Source organism: Mugil cephalus, chromosome 9 (genome assembly GCF_022458985.1).
Source record: "Mugil cephalus isolate CIBA_MC_2020 chromosome 9, CIBA_Mcephalus_1.1, whole genome shotgun sequence".
NCBI classification, from domain to species: Eukaryota; Metazoa; Chordata; class Actinopteri; order Mugiliformes; family Mugilidae; genus Mugil; species Mugil cephalus.
This window is the reverse complement of record NC_061778.1, coordinates 777501-804084: the sequence shown is the minus strand read 5'-3', so window position 1 is coordinate 804084 and position 26584 is coordinate 777501. Positions and strand designations below refer to the sequence as shown.

Here is a 26584-nt window from a genome sequence, read left to right as displayed (position 1 = left end):
ACAAAGATCCAAGGGGGGTTTAATCTGGCACATAATGTGGAGCTACCTCTGGTGCAGATAGATGGCGCTGTCCCTCAGACAGTTCTTCTACAGGCTCTGTTTACCTTCTTCTTCTTCTTCTTCTGTGACCGTCTTTCTTGGAGGTTTTTGTTTCAGGGTCATACACCAGCGCAGCATGTGGAGCGTGAAAACACACATTATCCAGTTGTAGTCTGATTAATCATATACATGATGGAGAAAAACGAATTCCAATCACATTATCTGGGCGTCTTAATCGGATAAACAGAACCAGGATTTTAACCAGAGTAACGTGTTTACATGTGCTTAAGTTCTCCAGCTAGAGTCCGATTAAGGCAATAATTTTTTTTTTCACGTGCATGTAAACGCACTGTAGTGAAGCTCAGTAGATCAGAGATTAACAATCCCGTCTACATGTGTCTGACCCTCTATCATCCCTCCTGTGGTTTATGGCAGCCAACATTTTTTCAGCGAAGTACCCTCTAACCAGAGAAAAGTATTTCTGTTTGAAAGAAAAGATGTAAAACACACCCTGTAGCAAGAGTAAACTAAACTGTACCTGTACAAAACTTGTTCATCTCTAGTGTTTTATTTTTTGTTGTTGTTGTTGTTTTTGAGCTATTTACAAATAAAAACACAAACAATACTGTAAAACGTGGCAACAAAGAAATAGTTCACTTCAATATGAATGAAGGTTTTTGCTCATAAAGTAATTATGCACAGTGGTGGCCTTTCTGTGTGGAGTGTTCTCCCTGAATCTGTGTGGGTTCTCTCTGGGTTCTCCAGCTTCCTCCCACTGTCCAAAGACATGCTGCTTAGGTTTGGTGACTCTAAAGCCGCTTCCACGACTCCATCCAGCAAAACGTTCGCTCCATGTGAAAGAGTCGACCTGGGTCAAACGATCGGGTGTGCGGCTGTATTATATCCAGCTTGTATAATGATCTCCCACACTTTTTAACAATCATGGCAGCGCTCTGCATCCGAGGAGAAGATGAGATTTGGCGTCAGATATCAGGCTCTGTGTTGAGCCTTCTTCACCAGGTGTGAGGTGTTTACAGTCCAGGAGAGGTCAGAGGAAATGTGGACGCCCAGGAACTTTATGCTGCACCTCCTCCCCGTCTATGCAAAGAGGAGCGTGTTGAGCCTTCCTGGACTTCCTGTAATCCACTATGACCTCCTTGGTCTTGGTGATGTTCAGCAGCAGGTTATTCCTTGAACACCACTGTGTTAGATTGTGGACGTCTTCTCTGTAGTGGGTCTCGTCGTTGTTAGAAATGAGACCCACAGCGGTGGTGTCATCCGCAAACTTCCACTACACTACCGTGTTTGTGGAGTGGATGGCCAGGCAGTCGAGGGTGAAGAGGGTGAAGAGGCCTTGTGATGTGCCAGTGCTGAGGATCAGTGGGGCCGATGTGGGTGTGGACCCTATAAGTCACTGATCCAGGAGCAGAGCCGATAGTCCGAGGCTGTGGAGCTTCAGGCCCAGCATGTCTGGGAGAACAGTGTTAAAAGCTGAACTGAAGTCCACAAATAGCATCCTAACATAGGTGTTAGGATGCTGCAGGTGAGTCAGGGCCATGTGAAGTGCTAGCGGGACAGCATCCTCTGTAGAACGGTCTTCCTGTAGGCAGGATGTCCAGGTCAGCAGGGATGGCAACCTCGATGTACTTTAGGAGGATCCTCTTGAAGGGTAGTAATCACTGAGGCAGGTGATGGTTGTTTTCATTGGGCACAGGACTTCAGGCAGACAGGGACTGTGGAAAGCTGCAGGGACAGATTGAAAATGTCCAGAAAAACTTCTGCCAGTTGCTCAGCACATGATTTCAGGGTCCAGCCTGACACCATATCTGGACCTGCAGCCTTGTTGGTGTTGGTGTTGAGCTGCAGGATGATGTGGTCCTTCTGTGGAAGCGTGCAAAGAAACTGTTTAGGGTGTCAGGTTGTTAAAGGTGGGGTCATGGTTGGCCTGCTGGTCGATGCGCTTGTAGTCCGTGATGGTCCTGATGTCTTTCCACATATTACGTGGGCTGTTGTGATTGAAGTGTTCGCTCAGCCTCACTCCCCGGGCGGCAACAGTCCTGACAAGTCACCAACATCAAACCCATGAATTTTCTTGGCTGTATCATGAACCATAGCCATTACATCAGAAGTGGCATCAGAGATATCTGTACAACACTCAGTACCTGTTACCTTTCTTTGAAAAGTAACTTCACTACTTATTACTTTACTTTCCCATTTCTTAATTTACCGAGTAGATACATGGACAAACATCATAGCCCTATCATCACTTAATGTTTATTGTTTAAATGTATACGACATGGCCTATAAAATATGAAAGAACAACATCCCTGTCTGCACAAAGAATTATGACAAGTCTCCAAACAAAAGCTTTGGGAAACATGAGAACAAAACCAGCTTATTACATTCATGGCAAACAAAAAATTAAGTGGTCAGTGAACAATATAAAAGTAAAGGTCACGTTATCCCGTACAATTAGAAGACAAATGCACTGAAGCCCATAAAAAGGAAACAAAACAAATGAATGTCATCCATGAAGCATTATTTTCCCCTTAGCTTGCTCTCCTCTACCTGTAGGAGATGTGGTAACGTACCAAGTCACAAACTCTTGAACCTATAAATGACGTATTGTGTGTTGCAATTATCACAATGCAGGAAACACAAAGTGCAACAAACGTGCAACAGTGAAAACAGAAAGTGCAATAAAAACTTTATCCCGTCCAATTAGTTTTTCTCTCTGTTCTTAAAATTAATGATTGTATCTCGTAAGTAAAAATCATTTCAAATCTTTTATCTGACAGCCTGTTCCTTCTTGAGGTCAGAACATACTTGATGGTTTGGGGAAGTGTTGTATTGCTTTGCCATTGTGACTGGAGGGGGCAGGGCAGTCATCTTCTCCTTGTATCATATCTAATGCGGCAGCACGAGGTCTTGTCACTGAATAATATTCCTTCAGGAACTGATTCTCCTGCTCATCGATGCCCTTAAGACCGAGTCTAGAGAAAGTGGTGTTTAAATCTCTGGTTGGGATTTCTGTTATGAGAGACGAGGCGTCATGAGTGGAGTTCCAGCGTGTAGCAGTGGGTATGATGAGCTTTCTTCTCAGCACATCCTCAGCCTGGTCCGAGGATTCAAACACTCTAAAGGCTTTTGAAGAATCGCTGCCATTATCGGTGACACATGCTGTTACTTTACGCTGAATGAACCCGTCTATCTCACAAGCTATGACGTCATAAGTGTGTCTTCCTGTCACTCTCTTGCAGCAAAGTGCAGCCTTTCCAGCCTTCTCCAACCCAGTTAGTAGCTCGCATGGCACGAGTTGAAGCATCAAGATGTTTGTACAACACCTTAGAAAGAGCAGCACATATACACCATGAGGAAGAAGTATCACACCTGCTCTTTGATGAAACTTGGACATTTCTCTCTTCCGTCTCTTTTGGGGGTCGTGCAGCCAAGCTAACAGTTAGTTTGAGCTAAGGTCAGTGGAGTTTGGGAGTAATGGGTGTCTACGTCTGTAGATCACAACAACAACAACAACAACAACAACAACAGCAGCAGCAGCAACAACTGTCAGTCCCAGAGATCCATCCTTGTCTCCTCCATCCTTGTCTCCTTTATCCTTGTCTCCTCCATCCTTATCTCCTCTATCCTCTTTCTTTCCTACAGACAGAAACAAGATCAGATCAGAATCAATTTGTTCTCTCAACTGTTTTCTACAAAATCTCATCAGCGACATCTTTCTGAAACTCAAACATCTGATCATCATCATCATCATCATCATCATCATCATCATCATCATCATCATCATCATCATCATCTTCATCCTCTGACTCTGTGACGTCGCCCGTTAAATATTTTCCAATAAAACTTTTTTCTTTACGTTGGATGTGACTTTTATTTCATTTCAATCTCAGTTTAGAAGATTCTCTTTAGATTTATTTAATATTCGTAGAAATTATTTATAATGTCCATTAATATGTTCTGTCCCTAAATTAAAATAAATTCATAAATATAAAGCTTATTATTGTAATATTTTAACACAAAAACAGACAAAAATATAGAAGAAGGTAAAGAAAAGTGTGGAATTAAACCTAAGAAAAGGTCAATGGGACGTTTAAAGTGTCTCTGTCCACAGTTTGGGGACGACACTGAGACACTGGCTCTTTAAGAGGTTTAAAGAAAATAAATGAATTGTTGTTCCTTGGAGGAAGTCGAACTGAGCCGCTCATTATTTCCTTTGTCTCTAAATAAAAAAAATGAATAGTAATGATTCAAGAAAAGGAAAGTTAAGGTGTTTTATTATAGAACTGTATTATTTACTGTCCCGTCTGTCTCAGTGTTTCTATGTTTCTAGAGTTGATTTCACTAAAACTTTGCCACTAATGTTGGACTGTTACAGTATAAACATAAGAATAATAATTAGAAGAATGTAAAGAGCGACTCTCAGTGCTTCTTAATAATATTTATTCATATACACACAAATTACACTAAATATAATATGCATCAATATAAAACTTTTAAATAACTTTCAGTCAAATAAATAAAAAAATACATTTAAATACATTCTTTATAAATAATTTAATTATTATTTTTTACATCATTATTAATATTAGCATTAGAGACAATGGTTGGTCCTGCTGGAGGTGGTTTAACTTCAGCAGAAACAGCAGCAGGAGAATCAGAGCTCAGTTCTCCACAAGTTCAATCTGTTCAGGAACAGGAGCAGGAGCAGAACCCAACAGGAACAGGAACAGAGCAGAACAAGGAACAATAGCCAGGACGCTGTACACTGTTCCGTCATAACAGGAAACAAGTCAGATCAAATCATACAGAGCACACACCAGTCATAATCTTCATCAGCACACACACAGCACCATATCTATAACCAGAAGCAGTGCAGTCTGATACAGGAGCATTCACTCACGGAACACAGGAATAGGAGCAGGTGCCAGTAACACGACAGGAGCAGGAGCAGGAGCAGGAGCAGGAGCAGGAACAGGAGCAGGAGCAGGAGCAGGAGCAGGAGCAGGAACAGGAACAGGAGCAGGAGCAGGAGCCTGACGCCGTCTACATCTGTAGATCATCACCAAACCAAGAACAACAAGAGCAAAAAGAGCAAGAACTCCAACTGACAGATCAACTTTCAGTCCCCAGGATCCGCTCTTGTCTCCTCCATCCTTGTCTCCTTCATCCTCTTTCTTTCCTACAGACAGAAACAAGATCAGATCATCATCTTCATCATCACCATCTTCATCATCACCATCACCTTCATCATCATCATCATCATCATCATCATCTTCATCATCATCATCTTCATCATCATCATCATCTTCATCATCATCATCATCATCATCATCTTCATCAACCAGAAGCAGCTTCAGTTCTGATCAGAGACTCGTCTCTATTCACTCACCTGGTGGAACAATGTTGAGGATGATTGAGGTTGTTTTTCTGTTTGTTTTTGTCTCCACATGACACTCATACGTTCCACTGTCATCAGTCGTCACATTGTTCAGAATCAGAGACACGTCTCCGTTCTCCTTCCATCCGTCCTGCAGAAACACTCGGCCCATGAAGGATGAATCCTGATAGTCTGCATTACACTTCCCATTCCGACACAATAAGACACGATCGTTTGGCTTCAGGTGAGTTCTGTTCCAGTCTACAGCTTCGACAGGTCCATTGTCTGGAGCTTGACATTGCAGAGAGACAGTCTGTCCAGGTTCAGCTGTGATGGTTGTTGGTTCTGAAGGAGAGAATAAAGGACACAGATCAGAGCAGCTCTATGTCCAGTTATGAGCTCCCTCCTTAAACTGACCCGTGTCAGAGACATGAGTCAGCGTCGTCTGTACTGCTCTGTTGTTCCTTTATTTATTCTTCCTCATTTAAAGTTTGTCGTTGTTTCCAAGCAGCAGTACCATGAGCTAACTCATTGGCCACAGAGCAGGGGAGAGCTGGCAGTAAGATAAATATTCATATGAAGGGTCCTGTCATTCACTGATTCCAGTGACATGCTTGGTTGATCGCACTGTTACACATCTGCACTCAAGACACTCTACACTTTATACACATCACACTATGACACTTTGGATCCGCACTGAGTAACTCTGGGACTGAGGCACTTTAAATCATCTATATTTCTCATATCTGTATATAAATACAGTATATTCCAGGTGAATTGGACTGTAGATTTCTTTTGTAATTCTTACTTACTACCTCATTCTTGTTCTATTTCTTAAGATTATTTTATGTTATTTTGGTTCTTATTCCTACGTCTATGTCTGGTTCACGTATGTTCTCTCTCATCCTGAGACTCTTGGACAAAAGTTTCCCTGTGGACACCAATAAAGTGATCTTGAATCTTGACACATTTCCCTTTTCCGCTCAGTACGGATGCATAACTGTTTCTAAAAATGAGACAATTCCTTTTTTTGAAGGACCGTGTTTCACTTCCGGTCTGAGGCCTAAACTAAACGCCACAATAACTACGTCCTGTCGATGTTTCATTTGTTTCTCTGGTTCCAGATGCTGCTTTTAGATTCACATAGATCCTGTGACTGATAGTATCAGAGATAAATACTATTTCATTTAAATCCTGACTTAAAACTCACCAGCAGAGACAATATTAGCTAAGACGCTTAGCAAAACAAAACGACCGGAGTAGAAACCGGTAGTGACCATTCTGACTTCTTCCTTTGATCCGACGGTTTGTTTTCAGGTTCCAGGGATGAAATTTTCCCAAGAATAAGAAAGAACCTGAGATTATTCTAAAAACTGCAACTAGATCAGTAGAAATAAAGAACGGACGCATACAGGTAGAACCACATGGTGACCAGAGGAAACTGGGTGTCACGAGGTATTCGCACGAGACGTGGTGACGTGGTGACGTTGTGACGTTGTGACGTTATGACATTATGAGTGCGTTCCTTCAATTATTAGATCCTGAGTTGAGTCTTGAAGGTTTCAGCTCATTTAAACATTTCTTTTTCTTTTTTTACCGTGGATTAATACCTGAGAAGTACTTACTGGAGGAGGAGTGTTGCTCCAAACATCCTGAAAAATATGAAGCTGATGAGAAGAAGAGGTCAGAAAAATAAGAAGAAAGACAAAAACCATGAGGAACAAAAGAAAAATACTCCAATAAGAACAAATAAAATACTGAACAGAGACTGGAACCAACACAGGAGACACAAGGAACCACTTCATGCAGCAACTGAAAGTAAAATAAATGCAAACTGGTTTGAGATTATAAACCATGGACGCGCTCAAAACAATTAACTCAGCAGATAAAGTTTTCAGAGACAAGGAGGCACAATGTCACTCGATCCACTGTTACCACAACACTGACAAAACTGACCAAACAACAAACACCCACATCTCATTAGAGTCTCCTTTCTGTGTATTTGTTCATAAAGCTCATTCTGTACATTTTTTGATTACACTGTGTATTTTATTTTACTAGACCATTCTTATTTTTATTTTACTCTAATATAATCTCATTTAATTTCATCTTTCTTGTGGATTTTCTGAGTATTAACTTTTATGTGCAACGATACGGTGACAAAGTCATTTCCCTCGTGGATCATTAAAGTGTCTGTGTGTTTCTCATCATTTCGTTCTGGGATATTTGGGTTTGGGTTTAATGACTGAACTCTCTGACTACAGAAGAACTTTCCTTTTGAAAACACAATTACAACCTCACACAGAGAAACTCGCTGCTGCTCTGTCTACACACACACTGGGAACTCTTTATTTTAACTCTGCTCTTTAGTTATAGTTTACTCTAGTGTTGTAAAAATGTCTGTCTTCATCTGTTGTGTCTGTGACTTTACCTCTTCATCGTGGGCCAGTAACAAACGTAGGTACATGTGAAGAAACTGAAAGTTAAGTTTTATTTTGGTTCTAATGTTACAGAAAGAGTAAAATGAATAGTTTATTTTGACGGAGTCAAAAACAGAATAAACACTGTAAATTGAAACTTTATGTTATTCTGTCTGTTTTCCACATGATTTATGACACATAAGACAAAAAGTTGTAGATTGAAGATTGAAATGTAGATTATTATGTGGCTCAGAAACAATTAAGTTATTTGAAGTGAAACTTAAAACTATAAAAGGAGATTAAATGGACCAACTACATGAAGCCTGTTGCGTCCAATCATCACATCATCTTTTTTCTTTTTCTTTTTTGAAAATTGTGCCTGAATGAGTGGCTGCATGTCACCAGTTAATCTGTTATGTTTAACCTTTTTAGGTTATTCTGAGAGTTAATGCTTGTTTTTTGTCTAACTTGTTGTTTTTCTGGGCCTTGAACTTGTTTTTGGTCATTTTTGTGCTGTTTTTATTTCATTTTTTCTGGACTTTGTGTTTCTGGCTGTGTTTCTGGCTGTGTTGTTGGTTGTGTCAGTGGTGTATTCCTGCTATCATTTGCTAGCGTTGTGCGTGTCTTTGAGCTGCCTGGACTGAGACCTGAGATTCCTGCTGAACGTCAGGAGAAGTGCAGGACAGGTCTCCAGTCCATCTCAGAACTAACAACCAGTCACACTCACACTCACACCTCGGCTCAATTTAGAGTCACCAATCAGCCTAACGTGCATGTGTTTGGAGGAGGGAAGAACCCGGAGAGAACCCACGCAGACACAGGGAGAACATCTAAACTCCCCCCAGAAAGACCAGAGCTGGAATCAAACCTCGACCTTCTCGCTGGGAGGCATCAGCGCTGACCACCGAGCCGCTACTATTATCTATTTAAGGACTAGACAGACCAGGAATAGACAGATTACGCAGATTTATATTAAGACGTTTAATTTTATTTGACGGATATTTTATTTAAAGTAAACATTCTCCTAATTTCCTTGTTCTTCTTTGCACTAAAACATATTTTAATAAACTGGAGTTGTCGTTATTTATAGGTCGTTATTCTGTTGTGTTATTGGTCTGTTTGAGATCTAACTGGGTCTGAATGTGGACCACCCTGTGCTCCACTATCCCATCCAACAACACACTGTGGAGTATTACTGGAAGTATTACCATTGTTAGCAATTTTAAATATTTTTTAACTATCGTTCCGCACCGTTTGTCAGAATGTATTCTATGCTCCTTCCTGTTATTCTGTTAACTGTTTATGTAATTCCACCCCTGACCACGAGGGCGGCGCTGTTTCTCAGCTGTCGGTTCGCATAGCAACAAGTTGATAGAGCAGCAGGATGCGGAGAGACAGCTGTTAGTCTGAAAACACCGCGAAACTGCGTTTATTTTATTCAGATTACTGTCCAAACCGCACCAACACGCGGGGCGGGTGAAACTATGGACTAGGCCCGTGGAAGAAGACTGGCGTCCGTTTACTGAGGAATGAGTCTTCGGAGCGGATACCGCAGCTGAGCTAACAAGCTAACAGGCTAACGGCATCAGGAGGCTGGACTCGGCGACAGACGTCATGGACTCCCCGTTGGACTTTTATTTATTATTTTATAAATATATTATATATTCGAATTGTGCACTATTATATATATAATGTTATATAAAACCTAAAATATTAAATTAATTCAGTGTTAATCATTTATTATAGTAAAACTGTAGGTGTAGATCCACCTCCTGGCCACTGGGGGTCGCTGTCTCTCAGCTGTCGGTTAGCAACAAGTAGGCACAACAACAGCAGGATGCAGAGGGACAGCTGTTAGACTGCAGCGCAGAACTGCGTTTATTTCAGGCTTCTGTCCAAACTGCACCAACATGTGGGGCGGGCGAGAGGGAAACTAACGACTGGCTCCGTAGAAGAAGACGTTTCCCGCTCCGTGTTTGAGTTTATTAAGAAATGAGTCTTCGGAGCGGATGCCGCAGCTGAGCTAACGGGCTAACAGGCTAACGGGATGAGGATGAGGAGGCTTTAATAAACTTTATCAACAGCTGGACTCGGTGACAGTAACGGACGTCATGGACTCCCTGCTGGACTTTGAGGAGTGCGTGAAGGATTCACCTGAGTTCAGGTAAGTACCAGCCCCGCCCACACCCGGAGCTCTCTCGGGCTCTCTGCACACAGTGCGCATGCGTAGTGGTCGTGATGATTCTTTATTTATTTGTCCAGATTGACCCTGGATCAGTTTGAGGGCGACGTTTCTCTCCTGGAGGCACAACTGGACAAGGTACAAATACTGCACTACTATAGTACTAATACTACTGTTACTACTACTGTACTACTACTGGACAAGGTACAAATACTGCACTACTATAGTACTAATACTACTGTTACTACTACTGGACAAGGTACAAATACTTCACTAATATAGTACTAATACTGCTGTTACTACTACTATACTACTACTGGACATGGTACAAATAGTGCAATACTATAGTACTAATACTACTGTTACTACTACTATACTACTACTGGACAAGGTACAAATACTGCACTACTGTAGTACTAATACTACTGTTACTACTACTATACTACTACTGGACAAGGTACAAATACTGCACTACTATAGTACTAATACTACTGTTACTACTGTTACTACTACTACTATACTACTACTGGACAAGGTACAGATACTGCAATACTATAGTACTAATACTACTGTTACTACTGTTACTACTACTACTATACTACTACTGGACAAGGTACAGATACTGCACTACTATAGTACTAATACTACTGTTACTACTACTATACTACTACTGGACAAGGTACAGATACTGCAATACTATAGTACTAATACTACTGTTACTACTGTTACTACTACTACTATACTACTACTGGACAAGGTACAGATACTGCACTACTATAGTACTAATACTACTGTTACTACTACTGGACATGGTACAAATACTGCACTACTATAGTACTAATACTACTGTTTACCTATCCCACTGGACAAGGTACAAATACTGCACTACTATAGTACTAATACTACTGTTACTACTACTACTACTACTACAATACATACTGCCTACAATAGATTCATACTACTGTTACTACAGTACTGATACTATACTGCTGTTAAGATTCAATACTGCATATGAAAACTTGTAAATAATTAAGCTGTTTATGATCTTTACGATTCAGAAACTGTGTAACTTATTATTAAAGTGTTTAATTTTTAACTGGTTAAATATGTAGATGAATGTTTTATCTTTTGGTTCATAATGTTTGTCTCATGTCTGGTTAACTGGTTAAATCCCGGTGATGGTCTCATATCTGGTTCCTGGTCTCATGTCTGGTTCCTGGTCTCATATCTGGTTCTGGTCTCATATCTGGTTCCTGGTCTCATGTCTGGTTCCTGGTCTCATATCTGGTTCTGGTCTCATGTCTGGTTCCTGGTCTCATGTCTGGTTCCTGGTCTCATATCTGGTTCTGGTCTCATATCCCGGTCTCATGTCTGTGTCTCATGTCTGGTTCTGTTCCTGGTCTCATATCTGGTTCCTGGTCTCATGTCTGGTTCTGGTCTCATGTCTGGTTCCTGGTCTCATATCTGGTTCTGGTCTCATATCTGGTTCCTGGTCCTTAAACTAATGTAAACATGTATTTGTCACATTAGAACATCATCAACATCATCACATTAGAAACATTAGGACACTTGTTTTTCTTCATGGTTCCTGATAAACCAGGTCAGAGGGGGACCTTGTAGACCACATTAGACCCTGATCAGACCTGAGGATGTTTCCTGGATCTTCTCTGATTGGCTCAATGAAAACCACATGACAATAAACCTCACTGAGAGGAACCAGGAACCACGTTACCAGGATGCTACTACTGTTACTGTTACTGTTGTTGTCTGTCTTCGACCAATCAGGTGATGAAGCTGAGTGGGAAGATGGTGGAGGCGGGGCAAGCGTACAGCGCAGCCAATCAGCTGCTCCTGAGCGGCCTGGCCGAGCTCTCAGTCTACCACCAGAGGGACGCGGTCATCACGGTACGGGAAGATAGCGACAAGCACGTTAAAGCTAGCGGCTAGCTGCTAGCCACTAGCTGCTAGCCACTAGCTGCTAGCTGCTAGCCACTAGCCACTAGCCACTAGCTGCTAATCGTTATCTGACTGACTTCCTGCTCCTTCCTCTCAGAGTTGCCTGAACCAGTTCAACCAGGGCCTGCAGGAGATGGTGAACTTCCACACGGTGAGTCCACACTTACAAACACTCACAGAATAATTATACATGTGATTTATTACTTTTATCTTTTAAACACACTCTCTCTTTCTTTCAGATGTTGTTCGATCAGACTCAGAGAGCCATCAGTCACCAGCTGACCAACCTCTGCTCACAGTACGTCCAACACACAGCTTCATTTAAATCTTATTACTTTATCCTTTTAATTCATTTCAGTGTGATCATAATAATCTAATGTTATTCATTGTGTTATTGTTTTAACTTAATATCTGTATTTAATTAATTAATTTTAAGTCATTAAATTAATTTATTGTGTTTTATTGATTGATTGATAATGATGATGATGATGATGATGATGATGATGATGATGATGATGATGATGATGATGATGATGATGATGATGATGATGATGATGATGATGGTGATGATGATGATGATGGTGATGATGATGATGATGATGATGATGATGATGATGATGATGATGATGATGATGATGATGATGATGATGATGATGATGATGAAGGCTGCCTGTGTCTCTGAGGTTTCTACCTCAGCTGTTTGAGACCCGGAGAGAGTTTGTCCGGATCGGGGACGACCTGGAGGCGGCGGCCGTGAAAAACGCTCAGGTGTCTCGACATAAAGCCGCTGAGGCCGAGAGGGCGAGTCACCTCCTCCTCGCCACCCGCAAATGCTACCAGCACTTCGCCCTGGATTACTGCCTGCAGGTAGGAGGAGGAGGAGGAGGGGGGGGGAGGAGGAGGAGGAGTAACGTCCAGTATTTAGTAATAATTAAACTGTGTGTTTTGTTTTTCAGCTCAACACGTTCAGGACGCAGCAGAAAGTCGACGTCTTAAACTCAGTGAGTTCATTCGTTAGAGGATCAATGGAGGCGTTTTCCTCCCTGGATCTCGTCTCACGCCTCCTCCTCCTCCTCCTCCTCCTCCTCCTCCTCCTCCTCCTCCTCCTCCTCCTCCTCCTCTTCCTCCTCCTCCTCTTCGTCTCCGCAGGTTTTCTCCTTCGTCCACGCTCAGTTCACCTTCTTCCACCAAGGCTTCGACCTCCTCAGGACTCTCGTCCACGATGAAGCATGCTGCACGTTCTGACCGCTTCGACCTCCTCAGACCTGAGCCCTCGTTAGAGCTCACAGGTCCTGTCCTCTGGGACCTCTACCCGGTCTCTCTGTGTCCTCAGTGTGGACTCACAGGTGTCTCTGTGTCCTCAGTGTCTCTGTGTCCTCAGTGTCTCTGTGTCCTCAGTGTGGACTCACAGGTGTCTCTTGTGTCTGTAGTTGTCGAAGTTGTCGACCGAATGCGCCGCTAAGAGGAAGGAGCTGGAGAACAGACACCTGCTGGTGCAGCAGAGGGTGAGACTGACATTTAGTTCATTTGATTTTATTTATCGTTTTATAGATTTTATTTAATTAATTCATTGTGTATTTAATTTGGGCATTTAACATTTTATTAATTTATTTATTTGTCATTATTTTATTTTAGTTTATTTATTATTTAATTTTACAGGCATTTTATTTATTTATTCATTTATCTCACTGTGTAATAATTAAAGTTTAAATTTTCATTATTTTATTTTAATAATTTAATTTTTATTATTTAATTTGGACATTTAACATTTTATTATTTATTGATTCACGTATAATAATTAAAAAATGATAATAATTCAACACTATTATTATTTTTTTTATTCAAGTTTTTAGGTTTCTGTCTCATCCAAGGAAATATTTTGCTTCTTTTTAATTTATCGATTATTATGAAACAATGTTTCTAATAGTTCATTGTGTCTCGTCCTCTGTCTCGGTCCAGGACGCCTCTGGGGAGCCGATGGTCGGTCCGTGTCCCAGTAGTGACGTCACCATCCAGGGTTACCTCTTCAAACGGTCCCGGAGAAAAACTAAAACCTGGAAGAGGTTCAAGACACACGTGTTTCATCCTCACCATAGTGTTTAAGATCCTCTCAGCTTTATCAACAACATTTAAATATTTCCACCTGTTTCAGATGCTGGTTCATCATCAGAGACAATCAGCTCGTCTACAGGAAGTCACATAAGGTAAAACTCAGCGTTTAATCCGTTCACAGGTCGACGCAGCGTAAATCAGGGACTTATTGACAATAAAAACTCTTAATATGCAATAAAACAATCGAGCTTTTTAAAATGATTTTCAGACATGCAAATCTTTATTTCTGTTCATTAGATTTTATGTTTTCAAACAGAAAGTGTTAACAAACCAGGAGCTGCTAACAGATCATTTATTATTTGGTTTTATTGACTCAATGTGAAATAATCTAAAGCTCAGAGGTTTATTCCTCGTCACGACACCAGAGTCTCGACTAAATGTTTACACCCTAACGCAGATTAATCAGATGAATCAGATGAGTCGGATTAATCAGATGAATCAGATGAATCAGATGAATCAGGTGAATCAGATGAATCAGATGAGTCAGATGAGTCAGATGAGTCAGATGAATGAGATGAATCAGATGAGTCTGATGAATCAGATGAATCAGATGAATCAGATGAGTCAGATGAATCAGATGAATCAGATGAATCTGATGAGTCAGATGAATCAGATGGATCAGATGAATCAGATGAATCAGATGAGTCAGATGAATCAGATGAGTCAGATGAATCAGATGAATCAGATGAATCTGATGAGTCAGATGAATCAGATGGATCAGATGAATCAGATGAATCAGATGAATCTTATGAGTCAGATGAGTTAGATGAATCAGATGAGTCAGATGAGTCTGATGAATCAGATGAGTCAGATGAATCAGATGAGTCAGATGAATCTGATGAATCAGATGAATCAGATGAGTCAGATGAATCAGATGAGTCAGATGAATCTGATGAGTCAGATGAATCAGATGAGTCGGATTAATCAGATGAGTCAGATGAGTCAGATGGATCAGATGAGTCAGATGAATCTGATGAGTCGGATTAATCAGATGAGTCAGATGGATGAGTCAGATGGGTGCCTGTTGCAGGAGGAGGCCATGGTTCTGTTTGAGGATCTCAGACTTTGTGCCGTCAAATCCCTGGAGCACGTCGACCGGCGCTTCTGCTTCGAGCTGCTCTCCGTTCAGAAGTAAGACGAATGAATGAGTGAATGGATGAATGAGTGAATGAATGAATAAATGAGTGAATGAGTAGATGAATGAGTGAATGAATGAGTGAATGAATGAATGAGTGAATGAATGAATGAATGAATGAGTGAATGAATGAGTGAATGAGTGAATGAATGAATGAGTGAATGAGTGAATGAATGAATGAGTGAATGAATGAGTGAGTGAATGAGTGAATGAATGAATGAGTGAATGAATGAATGAATGAATGAGTGAATGGGTGAATGAGTGAATGAGTGAATGAATGAATGAGTGAATGAATGAATGAATGAATGAATGAGTGAATGAATGAGTGAATGAGTGAATGAATGAATGAATGAGTGAATGATGGGTGACCCCGCTGCCTGGTTGCAGGTGCTGAATGAATGAGTGAATGAATGAGTGAATGAGTGAATGAATGAGTGAATGAATGAGTGAGTGACCCGCTGCCTGGTTGCAGGTGCTGTGCCCTCCAGGCCGACTCGGAGCAGCTGAAGCAGGCGTGGCTCAGCGCTCTGCAGGGCAGCATCGACCTGGCGTACAGAGAGCGAGCGGAGCCCCAGCTCACACAGGTAGGACCACGCCGCCGCCATCGCTAAGCTAAGCTAAGCTAAGCTAAGCTAATCATCCTTTAGCCGTAGCTTCATATTGACTGTAGAGACATAGACTGTTGCTCTACCTCCACCAGCTGCTGGATTCTACACTGAACTGGTTTTATTTTTATTTTATTTTTATTTCATTTTATTTTTTTATGGCGCGGTTGGCATGGCGACCATTATGTTTCTATAGGGACAAATAACAAACTAAAACTAGAATTATATCAGCCACCTAAAAGGACAGAAACCATCTTTCATAAGAAATGATTTGACATAGTTTATTTTAGCTTGTCCCAAGTCCCGCCCACTAACATGGAGGGGGCGGAGCTTATGACCTGTAGAGGAGCTGGTCCAGCATCGTGCCCTGCTAACCTCTTCCTCTGCAGCCTAAGGAGCTGCCCCCTCCCCAGTGTGGGGGGGAGGCCTCCCCGGGCCCCCCCTCCCGGAGGCCGGCCGTCCTTGCCGTGGCGCTGAGGGGCGCCGGGAACCAGCGGTGCTGCGACTGTGGGGAGGAGGATCCTCGCTGGGCCTCCATCAACCTGGGGGTCACCATGTGCATCGAGTGCTCGGGCATCCACAGGTACGGAAGCCTCCAGGGCTCAGATCTGATCTGACGGGGCAGAGAAGTCACTGTGTCTGACCTGAAGCCTTTCGTCTGCAGGAGTCTGGGCGTCCATCTGTCCAAGGTCCGATCTCTCACTCTGGACTCCTGGGAGGCCGAACAGCTGAAGGTAAAACCAGAGAGAGACGGCCGGGACTAGGCCGGGAACTGGGCCGGGAACTATCTGATCAAAGGATAAGAGAGAGGGATAAATACCAAGTCATTCACTGCTTCTTCTTCTTCTTCTTCTTCTTCAGCTGCTGTGCTTTCTAGGAAACGATGTCATGAACCAGATCTACGAGGCTCGGTGTCCAGAGGAGGGACGAGTCAAACCCAGAGGGGACAGTCCGAGGTGAGACGCTGTCCCCCACCCCCCCCCCTCAGGTCAGAGGACGTCGGTCGGATGAGGAACGCTGACGTGAAGCTTCGTTGTTTGCTTGTTTCAGGGTGGAGAAGGAGTCATGGATCAAGGAGAAATATGTGGAGAAGAGATTCGTCCAGAGACGGAGTCCAGACGGAGCTCGTGAGTAGGAACGTGTGATAAAACATTTACCGCCTCGTAATAAATGTGATGAACTAGACTAACGTCTAAGGACACAACACAACTATTCACATCCTCCATCAAACTAAAACAATAGACTCAGCCGATGGGAAGCGAAGCCAGAGATGGAACCACAGAACCGAAGGGACTGGAGTTAGAACCGTTTATCACCATTTTATCCTGAGAGGTGAAACTTACGTTTGTTTGTTTGTTTTGGCTCCAGAGCGTCTGAAGGACGAGGCCGGGCTGCGTCTCTATCGGGCCTCTGTGGCGGGGGACCTGGTTGCCATGGCAGCAGCGTTGGCGGAGGGGGCGGAGATCAACGGGAGCATCGGCGCCGAGGGAGGACGCACGGCGCTGATCGGAGCCGCCGTCGGGGTGAAGCGTTTAATTCATTTCACGTTCCAGCTTCATTCACGGCCCGGTTTGGACCCGGTCCGAGCGCTGTAATGGCGGCGTCTCTCCTGCAGGGGTCGCTGTCGGCCTGTGAGCTGCTGCTGCTGAACGGAGCCAACGTCAACCACCGAGACCTGAGGGGACAGGGGGCGCTGCACGCTGCTGCCACCGCTGGACACACCGGGTAATGACACACGTCCTCTGGAAATACAGAAGCTTTGCATCGGTACCAAGAACGACTGCACGATAAATTACTAAAAAATCACCATCTGCACGTGATCTCATTTAGAAACACAGCGATTCTTAATACACGTGATTCCTTCAGTGTGTGAAACAGTGACGGAGAGAAGCAGAGATTACATTTTGTAAAAAAAAAATGTGCCAAAGAATTATGATCTCAATTCTAAGCAGAAAAAGAATCGTGCAGCGCTAGTACCAAGCTAACTAGCTAGCCTCAGCTAATGGAGACAAAACAGACAATATTTCCATCAAATCCAAAAACAACTGATAATAAATTTACCTAATGTAAAGTTTTATTATCTTCTGGGTCCTTTACAGTCTGTCCTCATGATTCTACATCAGCTATGAACCACATGGAGACTGGACTCATAGAATCTGACCCTTTAGTCTCAGTTTATTTCATGGTCCTTTGTCTCCGTCTAGTGGTGTAACGGTGGTACTACAGATAATAAACAATGCAGCCATATTGTAGTGACTGTGAGCTTAGCATTGCTATGTAGCATGTAGCCTTGGTGGCTGGTAGCTTAGCATTGCTATGTAGCATGTAGCCTTGGTGGCTGGTAGCTTAGCATTGCTATGTAGCATGTAGCCTTGGTGGCTGGGGTCCTGGGGAGTTCCATGTGTAAATCTCCATCTTCTTCTGGATCGTATAATGAGCTCAATGGTAGAATGTGATGATGTCCAGGAGAAATAAAATGTCCAAAGGTTGAATTGTGTGTCTAGTCAGGTCTGGTCCAGGTCTGGTCCAGGTCTGGTCCAGGTCTGGTCCAGGCCTAGCCGGGGTCTGGTCTGGGTCTGGTCTGGGTCTGGGTCTGGTCCTGGGTCTGGTCTGGGTCTGGTCTGGGTCTGGTCCTGGGTCTGGTCTGGGTCTGGTCTGGGTCTGGTCCTGGGTCTGGGTCTGGGTCTGGGTCTGGTTCAGGTCTGGTTCAGAGGTTGATTTATTAACGTATGAACCGGTGGTTTTCATTGGCCGCTGTAGGCAGGTGTGTCTGCTGCTGAAGAGAGGAGCCAATCAATACGCTGTGGACGAGCGAGGTCAGGACCCGTTGGCCATCGCCGTGGAAACGGCCCACGCCGACATCGTCACTCTGTGAGTCGCTGGTTTCTAGGACACGATGAGTTTTCTCCTCTGGTTGTGACTCATGTGATTCGTTGCTGTTTTCATCAGGCTGCGAATGGCCCGGATGAACGAGGAGATGAGAGACTCAGAGGGCGTCTTCGGAGGAGTGGGTGAGTCAAAAAAAACTAAACTTTTTATTTGACCCTGAACGCACCTCGGCCTGCTAACATGCTAACATGCTAACGGGTTGATCTGGATCCTCAGGGGACGACGAGACGTTCCAGGACATCTTCCGTGACTTCAGCGACATGGCGTCACATGACCCCGACAAACTGAGCCGACGGCATTTCAGCCGGGGGGGGGAGGAGGGGGAGGAGGGGGAGGAGGAGCTGGGGGGGGAAGAGGGGGAGGAGGAGGGAGAGGAGGAGGGGGAGGAGGGGGAGGAGGAGGAGCTGGGGGAGGAGGAGGGGGAGGAGGCGGGAGGGAGAACCAACAGTGTTGAGAAAAGTGAAAACATGTAGATGAAGTCTTAACTGTAATATTGACCCACTATTAGTGTTTAAAGTGGTTTTAAAGCCACGTTCAGGTTTATTTCAGCGGCAGCGTCGCTACGTTTTAGTTTAACGCTTTTATCATGAACCTGTATTTAATAAACTGGTAAAAATGACACTAACTCCAGGTTTGTGTCGTCACGGTTACTGCAGCCCAGAGGAAGAGTTTATAAGAAACTAAGCAGCGCCACCATGTGGTCAGTATAATAATGTATCAGCTGCTGTCTCTGATGGATCTCTACCCACCACTGGACCAGAACCAGAACCACATGGAGACATGATCCAGATTTAGGAACAAGCTGTGAAGGAGGTCAGGATTCATTTTTAACTTTATTTCAGAAAAAGGGATTTTAACTGTTCTCAAACATTTCAGACTGAACTCAATCAATAAAACCACAGAACGTCTGCAGCCTCGAACCAGACTCATGATTCTCTCAGTGTTGGTCTCATCTGTTGTAAATGTTCTCCTCCTCATCTCCTCCTCTTCCTCTTCTTTCTTGGACCAGTGTTGAACTTTCTTCCTTCTAACGTCAACTCTAAGATAAAAACTTACACTTCATGTTTGTTCTGGTGGTCATAATGTTATGGCTGACTGTAATGTACCAGGTCTGCGACGTTTACATTCATCAAACAGGAACCAAGGCAGAAAGAAGAGACACATGTAATTGTAATTATTTATATATATGTAAAAACATTTGAAGGTTTTAGAGGTTTCTGGCCTGTTAATAAAGTTACTCCTTAAAACGGACAGTTTTTTAATGGAGCCTGGTCAGTGCATCTTCGATAGTTTCCAAATGTCGTTTGGTTTATTGGATGTAAGAAAATATTGTTTAAGATGGACAGTTCTGGTCTGTGAGTTCTAATAAAAGTAACATTTAAAATAAACCGTCTGAATAGAATTTGACTTGTTGCATTTAATAAAGTTACTCCTTAAAATGGACAGTTTTTGAATGGAGTCTGGTGACGTTGAGAAGCTGTTTCCATGTTTAAAAATGTGTAAAATCAGATTTGAGTTTATTCTCAGATCAACACAAACAGCTCAGTGAGTCCTGGAACATTTTTATTCTGAGTTTCAGTCCAACGTTCAAATGTCTCTTGGTCTCTTCCTCTTCTTCTTCTTCTTGCTCTTCTTCTGTGTTTCTTCCTCTTCCTCTTCCTCCTCCTCCTCTTCTTCTTGTGTTGTTGTTTTTCTCTTCTGTTTCCCTTTCTCCTGCACCTGCTCCATGGCGTCCCACACCTCGTCCTCCTCCTCCTCCTCCTTCACCTCCTGATTCGCCCCGTCCGCCGCCTCCGCCCCGTCCTCCAGGTCCCGTCCCGACAGCAGGAGGCAGTTGAGCCTGGACTTGAGGTAGACCTTGTGCTGCAGCGTCCGGTCCTCCAGGCTGTGGATGCGGAGGAAGCGGTCCAGGCCGCAGGACGCCACCACGGGCCGGGAGGTGTGACACTGCAGCGCCCGGACGCCCCCCGCCAGCCCCTTCAGACAGCCTCGCACCAGCCCCTTCCTCAGGTCCAGCAGGGCTATCTGACCGTGGGTGTTCCCCACCACCACCGTGGAGCCGTCGGCGGTCAGGGACAGAGCGGTGAGCGGGTACTCGCCGTACTCCGCCTCCAGGACGGGACGCCTCTGGGGGGTGGACGGGTCGAACACGTGGACCTGAGAGAGGAATCAAAACAAGAGTGTTCCTTAAAATGGACAGTTTTTGTATAGAGTCTGGTCTGTTCCTTAAAATGGACAGTTTTTGTATAGAGTCTGGTCTGTTCCTTAAAATGGACAGTTTTTGTATAGAGTCTGGTCTGTTACTTAAAATGGACAATTTTTGAATGAAGCCTGGTCTGTTACTTAAAATGGACAATTTTTGAATGAAGCCTGGTCTGTTCCTTAAAATGGACAATTTATGAATGAAGCCTGGTCTGTTACTTAAAATGGACAGTTTTTGTATAGAGTCTGGTCTGTTCCTTAAAATGGACAGTTTTTGAATGAAGCCTGGTCTGTTTCTTAAAATTGACAGTTTTTGTATAGAGTCTGGTTTGTTACTTAAAATGGACAGTTTATGAATGAAGTCTGGTCTGTTACTTAAAATGGACAGTTTTTGTATAGAGTCTGGTTTGTTACTTAAAATTGACAGTTTTTGTATAGAGTCTGGTTTGTTACTTAAAATGGACAGTTTATGAATGAAGTCTGGTCTGTTACTTAAAATGGACAGTTTTTGTATAGAGTCTGGTTTGTTACTTAAAATGGACAGTTTTTGAACAGAGTCTGGTCTGTTACTTAAAATGGACAATTTATGAATGAAGCCTGGTCTGTTACTTAAAATGGACAGTTTTTGAACAGAGTCTGGTCTGTTACTTAAAATGGACAGTTTTTGAACAGAGTCTGGTTTGTTTGCACCCACCTGGTGGTAACTGGTGCAGGTGACCACTTTGTCGGAGTCGGGGATGAAGGCCATGTCTCTGACCCAGTGCGGCCGCCGTAGGTCCAGCCAGTCGTCCCGCAGGTTCTTGGCGGTGAACACGGGACCCTCCGGTTTCTCCAGGTCCCAGATCTTCAGGCCGTTTTCCTTCCCGCCGGTGGCGACCTTGTTCCCGTGGACCGGACTCTGCCGCATCCTGCACACGTTCTTCCCCGCGTTGATCTCCGTCACGGGCTCGGTGCTGTCCTCCCTCCACACCCGCAGCGTCCCGGACTCCGCGCAGGTGACCAGCGTGGATCCGTCCACCGTCGCCAGCCCGGTGAAGCAGCCGTCCGCGGGTTCCCCGTAGCGCCGACAATCGGTGAAGACGCCCTTCTCGACGCTGAACGTCTTCACGGTTCCGTCCACGCAGCCCACGAGCAGCTCGCTCTCCGCCGGGTCCCCCCAGCACAGCCCACGGACCTCCTGGTCGCGGCTCAGGTGGCTCGTGTTGCAGAAGTTAAAGGCCTGTTTCCGGGACACGCTGACCCCCTTTAGGATTCCGGTCTCCGAGCCCAGCCACACGGAACATATCCGGCTCTGGTCCCCCATCACACCGGACCTCAAAACTGGACACAAAACAAGTCGGACAGCTCCTGATTCTGGTCCGGAAAAACACGCGTGGCCCCTCTGGAAACGGCGTCGCGCGTTGAAGACGTCACTGTGCAGCTGCTGGACTTTTTTTTTTTTTTTTTTAACTTTATTTAACTCGCGTATTAAAGCTCAGAAAGACAAATAAATAAATGTTTGAAATCCGTTAAAATACTAAATAAAACGTGACTATTATAAGATGGAAAAAAAAAATGGACCGCGTCTGATTAAAATATGAATGCTATGACACTAAAACATTTTTTCATCGTTTTTAATTAGTTAATTGGTTTAAAATAGCTCAACTTTACTATGTTTCTTTTTAACAGGGCCAAAATTAGAGATTATATTTTAAAAAAAAACACTTTAAATAAAAAATAAAAACAGTCACTTACAAACCAATTCACCAAATACATAATTAGTGTGTAAATAATAACCTAAAATTAGTATAAAAATGATTAAAATATAATTTCTTATACTTTGCATTAACTCACTCAAATAACACTAATTATTACAAATATATATATTTTATTTTGCAACGTAGTCTACGTCATTGATAAGCGACCGATTCTGAGCGCATGCGCACAGTACGGGACTTTCACCATTTTGGTCTCGGGGCTAGCGCACAGCAGCTAGCTGTTCGGTGTTAGCTTACACGCCGCATCTTTACGTTGTTGTGGTTATTTATCTATTTTTTTTAATAATTTCCCGCTTTATTAATTAAAGTTGAGTGAACAGAGCGGATTCCTCCTTCAGAACCGAACCAGAATCTTTCTTCGTCTGAGAAATGGACGGAGAAGAGGACGATTTCATGTCCGGGAGCCACTCAGGTGCGATTCTGCTTTGTTTCCTTTCTTTTTTAATCTAACAACAACAACAACAACCCTCAACTCGGTCTAAAAACTAACAGCCCTGAAATGGTTAATGTGTTTTCTGGTGAACATGATGAATAAGATGTTAACAATCCTCCGTGTTTGTAAAGGATATGTGGGTCAGCTGCAGGGTCGGTTACCAGGAAATGTCCCGTTTTAGCTCCTTGGACGAGGTCGGACATCCTTAAAGCTCCGCGCCTCAGTTACCTTTTAAAATGTTAATCTGGTGTTTGTTTGAGTAAGTGTGGAAGTAACCGGGGCCTCTGCTCCCGCTTGAATCCGCCGCTGAGTCTCTTCCAGTCGGTTAGCATGAGTTTACCTGAAGCCCTGACTCAGCTATGGCCTGATAATAACCACATCCGGACAAACCTTTGAGAATTAACTGGTTTTAATTGATCTGGGTGAAAGGAGATTTTGCCGAATCCATCATCAGGCTTAAAGATGAAGCGTTTTGATGATGTTTTGGTGTATTTTGTGTTTTGCCATGTGTTGCTGAACCGTGAACCCTTTAGTGCGTGTTTTTTACATGGGGTTTGGTTTACGTCCTGATGAAGGTGGTTGTTTTGTAAATTGACTACACAGTAGATTCACTCTGATCCACTACAGTGGATTATAAATAAACCCCTTAGACATTTAGAACAGGAAAACAACACAATATTATTTACTGTGCATTATTTTCCATAATTATTTAATAATCCATGAAAATGACTTGTGTTTTATTTTGTATATATTTTTCCTCCTGGTTTGTCCTCGTTATTTAACCTTTTACTTGACGTCGGCTGCTCCTCCACTAGATGATGAGCAGATGTAATGACATTAACATGCTCTAAGTGTGTTTTCCTGACATGTCGTGTGTTCTGTAGATGATGGCGGTGGAACTCCGGTTCAGGACGAACACCCGGCGTCAGACGGCGAGGAGGCGCGGAGCGACGGGCGCCATTCAGAGGTCAGGCTCCTCTCAGATCACACCTGGCACACGAGGACATCAGCTTCTGTACTGTTTGTCTGTACTGTTGCTCCCTAAAATGGATGGTTTCTGAATAGAGTCTGGTGCACTGGATCTAAGAATAGTGGTGTTAGACGTCTCTCATCTCTATAAACATAGAGTCTCTGATGATCAGAGACTGAATTCAGGATGAGGAGACGTTATGTTACTGTCTGCTGCATAAAACTACTTTCTGAGTTTGATAAAAGCTGTTTCTGTCTGGACAGGACGAAGGCAGCAACGATGGCGACGCTCCCCCTCGTCCGGCCTCAACAGCCAGCGACTCCGACAACGACGACCGACCCGGAGCTGACAGCGACTCGGAGGCCGAGGCCCCCGGGCGCCACGGCAACGGCAACAAGAGCGACTCGGAGGCGGAGGCTCCTCGACCGGCTGACAGCGACGACGACGCGCCCGTCAAACGCAGGAGGAGGAGCGCGTCCGACGAGGAGGAGCAGCGCAGGGCCAGCGACAACGAGGAGCCGTCGCCGGTGAAACACAGAGCGTCGGACAACGAGGAGGACGACGCCCCGTCTCCCGCCAAGCGCCGGGGCAGCAGCTCGGACATGGAGGACGGCGAGGACAACAGGCCCAAAGCGGCCGCAGACAGCGACTCAGAAAACGAGGACGGAAAACGAAGACGCCGCTCAGACGGCGACAGTGACTCTGACACAGAGACGAGGAGCAGCAAACGCAAGGCGGCGCAGATAGACTCTGATGAGGAGGAGAAACAGGAGGAGGGAGGAGGAGCCAAGTGGAAGGCAGTGATGCAGTCTGACAGCGACGAGGAGGAGGCAGGAGGAGGAGGGAGGAGGAAGAGGAAGGCTGCAGCAGGAAGTGATGGAGAGAAGGAGGACGACGAGGAGGAGGAGAGGAGGAGGAGAGACGACAGTGACGAAGACGAGAAGCCAGGTACCGACCCAGAGATCAGCTGATCAGCAGGACGTCTTCACGTCTTCATTCACGTGTTTATTCGTGTTTATTGGTGTGTTTCTTCGTGTGTCTCCAGTGAAGAGGAAGAAAGCCATCCTGTCAGACAGTGAGGATGAGGAGGAGGACGAGGAGAAGGAGAAACCAGGTAACTCTCACATTCCTTCATGTGGACACGTCCCCGTCGTCCCTCCAGGACTCGTCCTCAGTGTCTTGTCTCCGCAGTGAAGAGGAGTCGCGCGATGTCGGACGACGACAACTCCGACAGCGACGGCGGCTTCGTGGGTCCCGACAAAACTCTGGCGGCCAAACTGAAAGAACTGGGCTCGGACAGCGAGAGCGAGGACGAGAGGACGAAGGAGGCGGGAGGCAAGAAGGACGAGAAGGCTCTGTTTGGAAGCGACAGTGAATCCGGAGACGAGGAGGAGTGAGTCCTGCAGCCAGTTTTTTATTCAGTGTTTGTGAGGACGCGTCTAAACGTTGTGTTGGTTGCAGGAAAATGATCGCGGACATCTTCGGAGAGTCTGGGGACGAGGAGGAGGAGGAGTTCACGGTAAACATGTCCTCCCTTCATCCCGAACGTGGACGTGTGTCCGTGTGTTTCTGTCTCTCACAGCGTTTTTGCTGCTGCAGGGTTTCAACCAGGAGGAGCTGGAGGGCGACAAGAAGGAGGCGAAGGAGCGTCAGCAGCAGGTGGACGAGGACTCGGACTCTGACGAAGGCGTCGACCGCAGCGGCCAAGAGTTGGTTTTTTCCTTTCACCGTTTTACTGACGTCACACGGAGGCTTTGCAGGATGTTAAACGTGTGTTTGTCGTGTTCAGCACCAGCTTCATGTCGGACTTCGACATCATGCTCGCACGGAGAAAAGCCATGAACAGCAAGAAGAGGCGGCACCGCGACGGAGGGACGTTCATCAGCGACGCCGACGACGTGGTCAGCGCCATGATCACCAAGATGAACGAGGCCGCGGAGGTAAAGTAGGAAACCGTGAGTCCGCTCTCATCACCGCGGCGACGAGGGGGCGGGGCCTCACTGACGCTGCGTTTGATTGACAGGAGGATCGGACGCTGAACAGCCAGAAGAAACCGGCGCTGAAGAAACTCACTCTGCTGCCGCAGGTCGTCATGCACCTGAAGAAGTAAGAGCTAGCGTTAGCACCGTTAGCATCCGAACACGACTCCTCACTCACATCATCTGGACCTGGACCTGGTTTATTAGATGTACAGTCTGGTTTTAGAGGGAAATGGACACGTGTCCTGAAGCGTTGTGGTGTCTCTGTCCCTCAGACAGGACCTGAAGGAGACGTTTATTGACAGCGGCGTCATGTCGGCCATTAAAGAGTGGATCAGCCCCCTCCCAGATAAATCGCTGCCGGCTCTCAGGATCAGAGAGGAGCTGCTCAGGATCCTTCAGGAGGTCAGTCCAGACTCTGAGGACGTCCTCACAGTCTCACGTCTGTCCTCATGCCTGTCCTCATGCCTGTCCTCATGCCTGTCCTCCTGCAGCTCCCCAGTGTGA

General features: G+C 44.7%; 4 protein-coding genes across 6 annotated transcripts in view; 2 read left to right on the top strand and 2 right to left on the bottom strand.

Annotated features, from left to right (window-relative positions):
• Positions 1 to 1945: 1945 nt before the first annotated feature.
• LOC125013777 (bargin-like) lies at positions 1946 to 6158 on the bottom strand. Its single transcript, XM_047594673.1, has 3 exons — positions 5450 to 6158; positions 5020 to 5239; positions 1946 to 2096 (listed from the first exon to the last, which is right to left on the bottom strand). Exons 1-3 carry the CDS (start codon positions 5607 to 5609, stop codon positions 1946 to 1948), a joined length of 531 nt encoding a protein of 176 aa, XP_047450629.1. The 5' UTR covers positions 5610 to 6158.
• A 3032-nt stretch (positions 6159 to 9190) lies between these two features.
• Positions 9191 to 17576, top strand: zgc:162872 (BAR_ACAPs and ArfGap_ACAP domain-containing protein). The gene is made up of 20 exons (XM_047593393.1): positions 9191 to 10021; positions 10120 to 10177; positions 11825 to 11944; positions 12093 to 12146; positions 12235 to 12293; positions 12679 to 12862; positions 12952 to 12996; positions 13145 to 13233; positions 13278 to 13284; positions 13426 to 13500; positions 13955 to 14058; positions 14148 to 14199; positions 15138 to 15238; positions 15715 to 15826; positions 16237 to 16430; positions 16512 to 16581; positions 16709 to 16803; positions 16898 to 16974; positions 17216 to 17370; positions 17463 to 17576. Exons 1-20 carry the CDS (start codon positions 9969 to 9971, stop codon positions 17574 to 17576), a joined length of 1818 nt encoding a protein of 605 aa, XP_047449349.1. The 5' UTR covers positions 9191 to 9968.
• A 1974-nt stretch (positions 17577 to 19550) lies between these two features.
• wdr74 (WD repeat domain 74) lies at positions 19551 to 22363 on the bottom strand. The gene is made up of 2 exons (XM_047593392.1): positions 21633 to 22363; positions 19551 to 20893 (listed from the first exon to the last, which is right to left on the bottom strand). Exons 1-2 carry the CDS (start codon positions 22239 to 22241, stop codon positions 20324 to 20326), a joined length of 1179 nt encoding a protein of 392 aa, XP_047449348.1. The 5' UTR covers positions 22242 to 22363; the 3' UTR covers positions 19551 to 20323.
• A 504-nt stretch (positions 22364 to 22867) lies between these two features.
• Positions 22868 to 26584, top strand: part of LOC125013087 (protein IWS1 homolog) — a 9996-nt gene continuing 6279 nt past the window's right edge. For all 3 annotated transcript variants that reach the window (XM_047593391.1, XM_047593389.1, XM_047593390.1), the window contains exons 1-11: positions 22868 to 23107; positions 24013 to 24095; positions 24362 to 25046; positions 25144 to 25212; positions 25290 to 25491; positions 25560 to 25617; positions 25698 to 25807; positions 25888 to 26038; positions 26122 to 26204; positions 26353 to 26482; positions 26572 to 26584. The exon at positions 26572 to 26584 is cut by the window's right edge and continues 105 nt beyond it. In XM_047593391.1, coding sequence (XP_047449347.1) covers positions 23065 to 23107; positions 24013 to 24095; positions 24362 to 25046; positions 25144 to 25212; positions 25290 to 25491; positions 25560 to 25617; positions 25698 to 25807; positions 25888 to 26038; positions 26122 to 26204; positions 26353 to 26482; positions 26572 to 26584 — 1627 coding nt within the window. In that variant the 5' untranslated portion in view covers positions 22868 to 23064. The remainder of the gene's footprint in view (positions 23108 to 24012; positions 24096 to 24361; positions 25047 to 25143; positions 25213 to 25289; positions 25492 to 25559; positions 25618 to 25697; positions 25808 to 25887; positions 26039 to 26121; positions 26205 to 26352; positions 26483 to 26571) is intronic.